Source organism: Sebastes umbrosus, chromosome 1 (assembly GCF_015220745.1).
Source record: "Sebastes umbrosus isolate fSebUmb1 chromosome 1, fSebUmb1.pri, whole genome shotgun sequence".
Taxonomy (NCBI): domain Eukaryota; kingdom Metazoa; phylum Chordata; class Actinopteri; order Perciformes; family Sebastidae; genus Sebastes; species Sebastes umbrosus.
The window spans coordinates 229,107-241,634 of NC_051269.1; the positions used below are offsets into that span (position 1 = coordinate 229,107).

The window sequence follows — 12,528 nt, forward strand, 5'->3', positions numbered from 1 at the left end:
TGACTCTTTCATTGGCCTGTACTGGATGACATGGGGAACATATCAAGTGTCCCAGTTAGAAATGATGGGACTTCAATGTGCCAGTTTTGGGTTCAAGTCAAGAAGACAAACATATTTTTGCATAAAATAATTGTTCTGGTGGAACTTTACTGCAGTATTTCTCTGCACAAATACTTTGTTACATGCGTTTTTCTACCAGCATATATAATGTGTGTGTGTGCGCTTTGTGTTTTTTCTACCAGCGTATATAAAAGTGTTTTGTGTGTTTGAGCAGCACCCTACAGCTCTGTGCCCTCCTGAGTACATGGTGTGTTTCCTCCACCGCCTCATAACGGCTGTGAGGGCCAGCTGGGACGACGGCAGCAGGAAGAGTCCAAGCAGCATCAGTAGTGAAGGTACAACACCCAGTGTTATTCATAGAAACTATATGAATTCACAAATCTTTAACAGCTGTGTGACATGTCAGGTGATGCTTTTATTTATTACGATCCCAGGTTGGTGTCAAGGAGAGGAGAGTAACATAGAATTAGATGAATATGAATATTTTAATCTTTTATTGCAGATGTAGAAGCTTAAAGCCCGCCCACCCGCCCCCATCCTCCAGCCAGTTTTACCTCCTTTTTTTTGGTTAAATGTTCTTTCTCACACAGAGAACGGAGGGTGTGGTTAATAGTCAGACGTAATTCTTTACCATGGCAACCAGATTGCATCATATTTCAACCCAGTTTAGATGAAACCAGCTCAGATGAATTTACTGTTCATCAGCCCAAAAATGAGACAAGAAGAAACAAGGCGTTTGTCCAGTGAGGTGTTGAAATTGTCAGTGAAAACATTTGAATTCTAATGAAGGTTGTTTATGATGAGCTCTGTGTCTCTGCCCCTGGGCCCCTCTGCTCATATTCTGCCCTCAGACAAATCTCCTCTGTCCACATCTGTTCATATCTGTACTTTTAATTCTCCTCCTTTTAATCCATCACCTCCGTCTTGTTTTTCCAAACCACTCTGCCTCTGTTCACTCCTAACTCTGACTCTCTCCCTCTGTGTCGTCTTTCTCCAGAGGCCTACGTCCCCCCCCAGCTCTTCTACAATGGGAAGGTGGACTACTTTGACCTGCAGAGACTAGGGGGGCTCCTGTCCCACCTGAAGAAAACACTCAAAGGTTGGTATGGTCAGGGTTTAAATCACACAATCACACACATATATATATATATATTATATATATATTTATGGGAGCAGTGAGGTTGGATACTATAAAAATATTTCACGGGCATTTTTTCTTTTATATTGCACATATTGAATTGATTGAAGCATTTTACTTGTTTATTGCTCTTATTGTGTGAGAGAGAGTGTCGTATGATTTATCTGTTCAAGAGTCTGCCCCGGTAGAAGTCCCTGAGGATTTGTGGTTTCAGTTTAAAAGTCCAGTCTCTGCTGGGCCTTCCTGACCACAGCGGTGGTGTGGTTGGCCTATGTCAAGTCCTTATGGATTTTGACACCCAGGTATTTAAAGGTGTCCACCCTCTCCACCGCTGTGCCGTTGATGGTGACTGGGGGTGTGAGTGCAACCCCCCCCTCCTGTAATCCACGATGACCTCCTTGGTCTTTGAGACTTTCAGGTGGAGGTGGTTGTTCGGACACCACTGTTCCAGGGTGGTCACCTCCGCCCTGTAAGCCGTCTCGTCGCCATGGGAGATCAACCACACAACTGCTGTGTCATCCGTAAACTTCACGATGGTGTTTGAAGCTCTTGTTGCCACACAGTCGTGGGTGTAGAGGGAGTACAGGAGGGGGCTGAGAACACAGCCCTGTGGTGCTCCCGTGCTGAGAGTCAGTGAAGTGGAGGTGAGGTTGTCGATTCTCACCACCTGGGGGCGTTCCGTCAGGAAGTCCAGGATCCAGTCACACAGTGGTGTGTTCAGGTCCAGATCCTTAAGGGCGGTGTGTAGGACGTGGGCGATGGCGTCCTCTGTGCCTCTGTTTGGCCGGTATGCAAATTGCACCTATTGGGGTGTGTGCTATTGGGGTGAGGGCTACCATGGGGGTGAGAAAGTGACCAGTCGTTTAAGCTGGTTACTTTTTGTTGTTTGGGGATGGGGATGATGGTGGTGGATTTGAAGCAGGTGGGGACAGTCCGGAGAGAGAGCGACAGGTTGAAAATTGTTGTGAAAACCCCCGCCAACTGGTGTGCGCAGGACTTCAGGACGCGTCCAGGAATGCCGTCTGGGCCGCCGCTTTGCGTGGGTTGATACGCAGGAGGGTCCGGCGAACATCAGCCTCTGTGATGGAGAGGGGACGGTCCTGTTCTGCAACAGTCGTGGAGGAGGGAGGTGGAGGTGGTGGGCAATCCAGGTTTTCAGCTGAGGTGGGGGCAGAGGGAAGGGGGGGTTAAGGTTGGGGGAGGGGGAGAGGGATGGAGGCTGGAAGTGCAGGGGTGCAGTAGTGGTAAGGGGGGGTTCTGATTGTCTGCAGGGGTGGGCGTGGGGCAGGACATGACACAGGGTCAGACAGAGGAGTCAGAGTTCGTCTGGCAGGGTGGGTGCTGTGTTTGTGATTTGTTGTCTATGTCCTTTAAAGTCTGACATGGTTTGGAGTCCTTGCCACAAGTGCCTTGGGTTGTTGGAAGTGAGCTTGGACTCCACCCGTTGTCTTTAGTCTCTCTTTGCCTGTTTGATTACTGTCCTTAATGGGTAACGTGAGTGCTTGTATTCCTCTGGTGAGCCTGAGGTGAAGGCTGTTTATCCAGGGCTTCTGATTTGGTTTGGTTTTTATTGTTCTTGTGGGGACTACGTCCTCCGTGCATTTCTTGATGAAGCTGGTGACTGTGTCTGTCACTGATGCTGTCGTTCGCGGTCCTGAACATCTCCCTCCCAATCCACGTGATCAAAACAATCCTGAAGGATGGCTTCTGATTGGTCTGACCAGCAGTGAACGGTCCTATAGGCAGGGGCTTCATGTTTCAGTCTCTGCCTATGAGCGGGGAGAAGGAGGATGGAGGAGTGATCCGATTTGCCAAACGGCGGGCGGGGGAAAGACCACAGCAACCAAAAATCAGTGGATGTAAAAGAGTGATAATACAACTATAAGAATTGATATCATTGGGTCGTCCTCAGACGAGCTTTCCAGCAGAGCTCTACGTCCATGTATGTTGGTGTGGGACATCCCTGTGATGGATGCCCGTGCGTTGGTTCCAACAGCACCAGCACGCTTGCTGGGAGTACTTGATGCAAACGGCTTTGTAGCCGTTGCGGAAGGTGGTCCAGTGTGTTTTCTCCCTGTGTGTTAAACTGAATGTGCTGATAAAGTTTTGGAGAAATATTCCTTAGATTGGCCCGGTTGAAGTCCCCCGCAACAATGAGTGCGGTCTTCGGGTGCGCAGTCTCCTGCACGTTAATTGCTCTGTGTAACTCCGGGTGCGCTCTGTCCGTGTCGGCCTGGGGGGGGAGAATATAAACAACGGCGATGATTTTAATTTAAATTTATTTGACCTTTATTTAACCAGGTAAAATCAATTGAGAACCAATTCTCATTTACAATGATGACCTGGCCAAGAGGCAGCAGCAAGACTATAAAATCACAGTCCACACAAGCGACACAAACAACACAGATACAGTACAGTATGACAAACATACAGCATGCCACGACAAGACATGAGAAAATGGCTAAAAACAGCATAGGTAAATAAATAGGTCAGAAATTAATAAACACTATGTACAAAAAAAGGTGGATTACTGGATGTTCTTTGTAAAATTGTAATGGAAGAGAGAGAGAGAAGTGAGGGCTGGTCAGCAAGTACAGCAGTCAACTAGGACTTGTTGCAGCTTTTGTTTGAACATGTTGAGAGATGTGAGAGCTGTTAGTTTGAGCGTGTTTGTAGTGAGTTCTAGTCATTTGCAGCGGCAAAATGAAAGGAATTATGGCCAAAGACAGTACAGACTTTTGGAATGATGAGCATAATGAATTCACTGGATCTTAAATGGCGATGATGATGACCGATGTAAACTCCCTGGGTAGCCAAAAAGGCCGACACTGCAGCATTAGGTTCTCCAAGTCACAAGAGCAGAAGGTCCGATGGTCCCGATGTTCGTTTGGTCACACCAAATCCGGTTAACCATAAGACATACCCCTCCGCCCCTCGTTTTCCCGGAGAGCTCCTGGTCTCTGTCCACCCGATGAACGGTAAAACCCAGGGACTCGATGGCGTGGTCCGGTACCTTCAGCTGATAGCCAGGTCTCCGTGAGGCAGATAACATTACAGACTCTGATGTCCGGCTGGAAAAACTTTCCGCGTCCGCAGCTTGCTCAGCCGAACCAGGACCGCAGAAGATGTGAAATGTATATTAAATATGTAATAAGAACTGTAGATTATAAATCTGACTTATTTTCACGAGCCTCTTGATCCAAATACTGAAGGTCCTGATTTAAAACTATTAGTTTTAGCGCTGATCAAATATGAATTAATATTCTGTTACTGTAATGCCTATTTCTCTCCTCAAATGTTTTCAGAATCATCTTGTAGTGTACGGTTTAGCTGTAAATTGAGAATGTTTGTGACCCGGCAGCCATGTTGAGATCTCTTGAGGAAATACAAAGCACTGCCCACCGGCCGGAGCACAGCCAATAGGAACGCTCTCTCTCTCTGAAATGACCTGTGATTGGCCATAGATTTTCTAAAGCCTGAAAACAGAGCCATGAGGAGGAGCAGAAGTCTAGTTATCTCTCAGAACACTTGAATTACAATATGCTGAAAGGTTATTATGGAATTTTTGCCCAATGATGCCAAAAATATACTGGCTACTGCCACTTAAAATGTAAGATATCATTTTTTATATTATGGCACCGGTGTTATGTTCTGTTTGTTATGCTATGTTTGAAAAAAAGGAATACAAATAATTTTCCCAAAAAACGAACAAAAACAACAACAACAAAAAACAAACAAATGACTTTTCACTCTCACACACTTAATTTTTTTACAGCACATTAAAAAAAGGATCAGCATCCGATCGGCTTTATTTAAGCTGTTATGATCCATATTGGCTATATTTTAGCTGTTACGATCCATTAAAAAATGCTCTGATAGGCCCGATACTGAATCTGAATTAAAGTGTTAAGGAGGCTGTTTTCAGCTACGTAGAGTTAATGTGACCTTGATGAAGAGGACGATAACAAAGGAGACGAAGCCCTGCAGAGTTGTTTCTGCTCGGTGTCGCTGAGCTCCACTAGAGGGAGGAATCGCTTTGTGTTACTAACAAGTTTATACGCCGAGATATATATAATGAACTAAAACAATTTGACATGTTGATGAAAAAGTAATGTTTATTTAGTTTATCCCTTTTTCCCCCATTCTTTCCTTGAAATACAAACAGTTAATTTCACATTAAACTTGCATTTATCTTGCCTAATCTGGTTTAGTTACACTTTAAATGCATAAACTTGTGTAACCAAAAAGTAGTACATTGAAGCTGAAGTAAGTTATAATGATTCATGTATTTTTAATGGGTTTCATGGGTCTGGAGGCAGTCAGGTTACTCAGGAGACTGGCAGCCGTGTAAATATTAAATTAAGAAACATACAAACGCAAAGGATGAAGTGTTTTGTACAGAAGCTCTGCTGTGTTCTGCTTGTCGTTGTCAGCAGATGTGGGAGGCAGGTGTGTAATGTGGATTAATATTGCCTCTGCAGACTCACTGAAAGTGGTATCGGTGCGGTTTTGCGAGTACGAGTACATGATAGCACAGTATTGTACCCGATACCTGATACTGGTATCGGGTATCGACTCATCCCTAACACATACATGTATATAGGGGTGGGACGATACACGTATCTCCAAATTTGATACTATCACGTATTGCAATTCAATATCCCAATTCATTGTGATTTTTGTTAACTTTATTAACACTAGACCACCATCATACACTTCAAAGGAATATCTTGTGAATATAATCAATCAATCTTATTTCCATAGATGTATTTTGTATATACAGTTCCCTTTGTTAACACCTTATTTTGAAAAGCGGACGTAGTCACCACGTGTCTACTTCCTCTAACTTCTCCAAGGTGGTCTCTCCCGTCAGCTCCGTTCTCTTTATCCATCCATGGTCAGCTCCATCGGGGCCGTTTGAATGCAGAGAACAGAAATGTCAGTATATGGGTGCTCTACAGTTGTAGCGTCGGCCCATTTGACCACGGAGATGAGAGCGACGGCCGGCTGGACCGCACGTTACCGCCATACCATAACGTTTCCCGTCTGTGACAGAGTTAGCATGCAGCTTTAGCCGTGATGTCTATCTCTGCTTTTCCTGTCAATGTGCGAAACGTTTTTATTTATTAAAATCCTATATAATCTAAAGTGTGTGTGTGTGCGTGTGTGTTTGTGTGTATGTGTGTAGATGGAGTATTTCTTACTGATACCTGTGTTGAGTGTGTGTTAGTGTGTATAAATAGTGCTTTCACTTCACTCTCAGCCTCCCTTCTTTCTCTTATTGTACTTTAACCCTCCACACTTAATTTCTTACTTTTTATCCACCTTTTTCTCTCCTCCCTTTTCTGAACGCTTTCTGCTCAGCCTCTTCCTCTTTCTTCATTAATCCTCTCTTTTCTTCCTCTCTGTTCTCTCATCAGTATTTGTGTCCAGCCAGCACCTCTCTACCTGCATTTAATCAGGGCTTGATTCACAGAACCCCATCATTTAGCTCCGTGAATCAAAGGGCCGTTCATCACCGCTAGCTGCTCTCATGATGTTGTGTCACCGGTTGTTAACCAAGCGGGGCCTCATTTATTGATTTGCTGATTAATCAATGTGATTGAATGCCAGGTAGGGCTCTCCCATCTGCCTAAAGCACACGTGAGAGGAAGGAAACACACAAGGTAGCTTCAGTTAGCAGCATAGCAGCGTAGCTCTAAGGACGGTAACATTAGTCTGAGATATCTCAACATCTATGGGATGGATTGTGATGAAATGTGGTTCAGACATTCATGGTCCCGTCAGAATGAATTGTAATAACTTTGGTGATCCTCTGACTTTTCATCTAGTGCCATCATCAGGTCAACATTTACTGTATGTCTCTGATGTCCATCATGAAGGAACGTCCATAAATTCACTTAGAAATCATAGTGAAAAGACGCTGCAGAACTTGCCTGAGAATCATCACGTGTTTAAGTTTTCTTCAGTATCAAAGTCATCCAGTGATAGTTGTCTGTACGTTCATGGCTACACTGCAAACAGGAGCTGCTAATAGAACATTCAGCATGCTTTTAAAGGGACTGTTTGTAAGAATCAGAAATGTCTTGTTGGCTGTTAAGTCAACGAAAGTCAGCGTCCTGGTGCTCGCACTTGTGCTCGCTCTATATAGACATGAACGAGCATCGCTCAAAACAGTGAGGTGACACACGTCAGCTAAAAGCACAATATCACTCTATATTTCAGCTGCTTGGCAGTAATGTTAGCTGACCAGACGAAGGTCTCTCCATGAATCAATGCTGATTCTAGTGTTGGCTTTTCCTGCCTCAGCCTCCCGACCGCGGTCGGAGGGAACATGGGACACACCTGAGTTTTGGTCGGAGACAATAACGTTTCTCTCTGCGGAACCCCGTCACTTCACAAGACACGGGAAACCTCTGTTGGTCTGGAGGAGCTGCAGCAGTTATTTCTGCACAAACGTCCACTGAACATTCACTAGATATTCTCAGAGCTAAACTAAGTCTTCTGCAGTGTGGAGTGTGCGCGCATGCACGTGGCAGGTGGATATAAAGAGCGAGAACGAGCGCGGTGTGTGAGTGAAGGCAAGCAGAGGAGCAGAGTACAGCAGAGACTCCGGTCCTGGAGACCAAAGCTACGCTCTCCCCCGCGTCCGCCGACCGCGGCCAACACTGTTTAACAGACGGGCTTCACTAGATACAACCAAGAGGTTTTGGTGCTTCCGTGTAGTTTGTGTTGGAGTCTGAGTCTCAACAGCGTAGCCACACGTGAGCGTGCATGAGACACCGACTCGGATTGATTTATACGTGTAAGAATTTACAAACCGTCCCTTTAATGGACACAGTTTGACTAAATGTCGATTGTCTTCGCTCTGATGTTGTGAAGTGTGTTCGCTGCATGTTTCCGGCCTGAAATGTGTTTTTTTTTTTTTTTTTTATGTCTTCCAGATGACTTGGCCACTAAAGCCAACATCATCATCGACCCTGCTGAGATCCAGGCCACGTCTATGGATGACCTGGATGAGGACGAGGAGAGCGGGGCAGCTCAGGTTTCTTTTTCTATGTATAATTTTCTGTGAATACACTTTTATATTCTAATTAGTCATCTCTGAAGTAATCACTGCAGTTTTTACCTGCTATTAATAACATTAAATATTGATAAGAAACATTAGCACAGGCTGTGGAATCGACATGACCAAACTAGGTGTATGAAAAATTGTGTAATAAATGGTGGAACAATTTTTAAAAAATGAATAGGTCCACAGAGCTTTTAGGAAGGTGCCGCCCAAAAATTATTATGATTGTAAATTTAAAAAATATACGTCTTAGCATCACGACGTTGGTATCCGGTGGTGTTTCTGTGTCGTCAGCGATCCAGTTGCCAGTTAATGTGGAAGAAACTGATAAATGGCTGAGTTTGACGCAAAGCGCCCGGCTTCACTCCGGTACCAATCCCAAGTGCTCAGCGATAAAAGGAGGCTACTTCTGCGATGCCTGGCCACACTGACACTGGCGTCCCCATCAGGCTGCTAACTGATGTTAGCACATATTAGCTATAGTCCGACAGCCATAGTCCTTACAACCTTAACTAATATGTTGTCACTGGTTAGATTGCCAAAATGAGAAGAATAACGGCTTCAGTCCCTTAGGAGCTACGTTAGCATTAGTGATGGTTGCGTCCAGTTACCTAACGTTATAGTTCCCTCAAACAATGTATAATGAAGATGCGTATCAGAAGGAATTTAGAAGTGGGTGGCCGACTGAAAATGAAGTAGGTATACGCCGTATCCCTGTATAAACCCTGCACAACACCACTGCCTAGATGGCCAGCTAAACGTTACCTAAACTAGCCGGCCATATCCTCAGACTACCACAGATTACGTTACATGAATCTTGAAACACCACCGCACAAAATAACCTAAATCTAAAGCTAATGTAGGCCTTTAGCTACATGTTGTCAAATTACTTTATAACTCTACAAAAAAAAGATTCATCACTTGACACGACTGACCGTCTGAGTCTCACTCCACTCGACCGGGAAATTTGCAGGTTGTGCAATAAACTGGCAAGCACTTGTGAAGTGAATGCAATGGAACGGGGGAGGGAGAATGCGACATCTAGTGGCTGAAATATTGTATCAATATTGTCAATGGCACCTTTAAAACAACCATGAAAACACACAAAATATCTATGAAGGGTGTCAAATGACCACACAGACACAAAACGACCACAAAAAAAGACACAAATGAACACAAAGAGACTGGCTCCTATGTAGGAGGGGTGGGGAGGCATTTACATTTACAATAACATTAATTCAAAAATAAAATGGAATGAAATACCCAACAATAATATAGATGAAAAACATTATTAATAATGTTAATAATAATAAATAATCATAGTTACGCATGATTTAAATGATTAATCCGTGTGTTTTTAACAACAGAGGCCATTTGGTGCAGCAGCGATGGGCGGAGCTCTGGCGAGGCCCAGCTGGTTGAGTTCTCCCACTCTGGGTCGAGCCAATCGCTTTCTGAGCACGGCTGCCGTCAGCCTCATGACCCCCAGACGACCCCTCACACAGCCGGAGAAAGTGAAGGTTCGCACCCTCACTGTGGAGCAGAGGACCGAGGAGGACAGTGAGTCATTAAACACATGATTAAAGCAGCAGTCCATCGATTTAGTGTTGAGACTCACAAGAGAAAAGAAAAATGAAATATATAATGAACCTAATTGATGCAGCAGAGGTCGATTTATCCCAACTTTTTAATCCCTAAAACCCCAGGATCCTACATTTCCCATAATACAGCTGGATAGTGTCTTTCATTAAGCCTGACGAGATCACTGTTACATCATCAGGGTTATTTTCTCATCCAGAGCAACAGAAGACTTTATACAGTTAAGCTCATATGACATATCCGGTTCTGCCAGCTTCCTGCTAGCTGTATGCAGCTGTAATAATGGATATATTGGCTGTAATTCATCACTTTTATTATCTTCTAATACACCCATGGGCTGTATGCTTTCAGCCTGTACCGTGTTGGATGTATTAACGTCTCCGTTCCCAAACAACCGGCTAGTAGCGATGGTAGCTAGTAGTGCTAGTAACATGACATCAATAGAATTTAATAGAGTTGTAGGCTATTTACTAATACGCAGGGCAAAAGACCAGGACACAACCTCGTCTACATCCATGGTCTGTTGTATGTTGGACCCTCTTCTACATCCATGGTCTGTGGTCTATTGGACCCTCTTCTACATCTATGGTCTGTGGTCTATTGGACCCTCTTCTACATTTATGGTCTGTGGTCTATTGGACCCTCTTCTACATCCATGGTCTGTGGTCTGTGGTCTTTTGGTTCCTCTTCTACATCCATGGTCTGTGGTCTATTGGACCCTCTTCTACATCCATGGTCTGTGGTCTGTTGGACCCTCCTTTACGTCCATGGTCTGTGGTCTAGTGGACCCTCTTCTACATCTATGGTCTGTGGTCTATTGGACCCTCTTCTACATCCATGGTCTGTGGTCTATTGGACCCTCCTTTACGTCCATGGTCTGTGGTCTAGTGGACCCTCTTCTACATCTATGGTCTGTGGTCTATTGGACCCTCTTCTACATCCATGGTCTGTGGTCTATTGGATCCTCTTCTATATCCGTGGTCTGTGGTCTATTGGACAGCATTTTGGATCCTTGACATGAAAAAGTTTGAGATTGCTCTCAAAATCTGTGTGCTGGATTCTTCTTACTTCCAGTCGGGCAAAAAAGTCTAATAAATAAGTAGACACTTATAATAGTATAAATATTTATAATATTTTTATTGTTCAACACAGGCCATTTCAGTGGAGACATTAAATATGACAAGAGAATAGAAATAATTTAGTTTTGCTTTTGTTTGGTTCTTTGTAGGCGGACGTTTTACTGTAGTCCGGTAGTCGCTTTCAGTCCAAATGGCGGAAGTGTAGCTCTGCTGCTGGATGCTGAAGTTGCAATGGAACGACCAATTGTCTTTCACTTCTTATCAACATACTGTACGTGCTCTGATGGTGGGCGCACGGAGAGGAAGTCTTGGCCCGAATATCTGCTGGCTACACCGGAACCCCCAGAATATTGTCTGTTGCCCCCAGAGGCTAGATCGCTGTCAGACTGATAGCCGAGGAATTCCCAGATTGTCAAAACATTGATGTCTGAAGAGTTTTTTAATTAGTACTTCCTAGATTCAGAATGACGTATTTTCCTATAAACATGTTGACCAGTATGCAGCGTAATCAGCCTCACATGTACACTGAGTTAGTGCTTCATGTGGATTTCATATTATTATGAGTAAGACTGCTGCATTTGGCCTTCATCACCCAAATTCAACATTTTAGCAGCTGCAGTTTTATTCACCTCTGTGTCCAGAGAGGAACTTGTCTGTTGTGTAAAAAGTCTTATTATTTATCTATTAGTATCCAGCTGGGTATAAAAACAATCCCTCAGCACTGGATTTTTTGTCAACTTTTTTTTTTGTCTCATTTCAACCCGAAGTCGAGGGAAGCCACGGTAACGACGGCCTGTTGCTGGGGCGACCGCTGGAGGAGCCCGATCAGCCAATCGCAGACAAGTCCCTGCTGGAGATTGTCGACGGGATCGTGATGATGTACAACCTGAGTGTCCATCAGCAGCTGGGGAAGGTGAGTTTGTGTTCATACTTTCTGCTCATCGTAGGATTTCTGAGTTCTATTTCCACAAAAATATTCTTTAATCTTTTGCATCTCAAAATATAAGAAACATTTCATAACCGTAAGGTGCTTGTGAGAGAATAATAGTTTATGAGGCTTTGCCTTTGAAGATGAGTATTTATGGTCGGTTCCTGACAGGGCTGTACTTAAACGCTGAATACTGTGTATATATATATATATATATATATATACTGTATTATATTAAATGAGCATCTGTCAGGATACGAACACAAAAGGTTAATGTTGCATATTTTATTCATATGAGAGAATCTGACCTTCACATGGACAGACTGATAATCTCTGAACTGTGATTGAAGAGTCATTGTGTCCTCTCCTGCATGCTGACATTCTTTCTTCAATCAGGGTGACTTCCTTTTTCTTAGAACACGTAGTATATTGGTTTGATTGCAGCATCTTACGTCTTCTTATAACGTCGGGTCGAAACGTTAGTCTTCTGATAAAGCTGATTGCCTTAAATCCGTGTGCTCCAGTGTGCTGTGGACCTGGTCTCTGAAGTCTCTCCTGTTACAAGAGACTGTAGAATGTTTTGTGACATCCAGCCTCTCACATCAGCTCAGCAGCTCTGCAGTGTGGCCAGAGCTATAAAATGAGATGTTAT

At 44.0% G+C, this 12,528-nt stretch overlaps 1 protein-coding gene across 1 annotated transcript in view; it reads left to right on the forward strand.

The window, feature by feature from the left end:
• The window catches only part of LOC119498058 (E3 ubiquitin-protein ligase RNF123), a 222,629-nt gene that overhangs the window by 38,093 nt on the left and 172,008 nt on the right, over window positions 1-12,528 (forward strand). Inside the window, 5 exon segments of the mRNA XM_037786545.1 lie at window positions 275-395; window positions 1,058-1,159; window positions 8,143-8,243; window positions 9,638-9,830; window positions 11,716-11,861. Of these exon segments, the coding sequence (XP_037642473.1) occupies window positions 275-395; window positions 1,058-1,159; window positions 8,143-8,243; window positions 9,638-9,830; window positions 11,716-11,861 (663 nt within the window).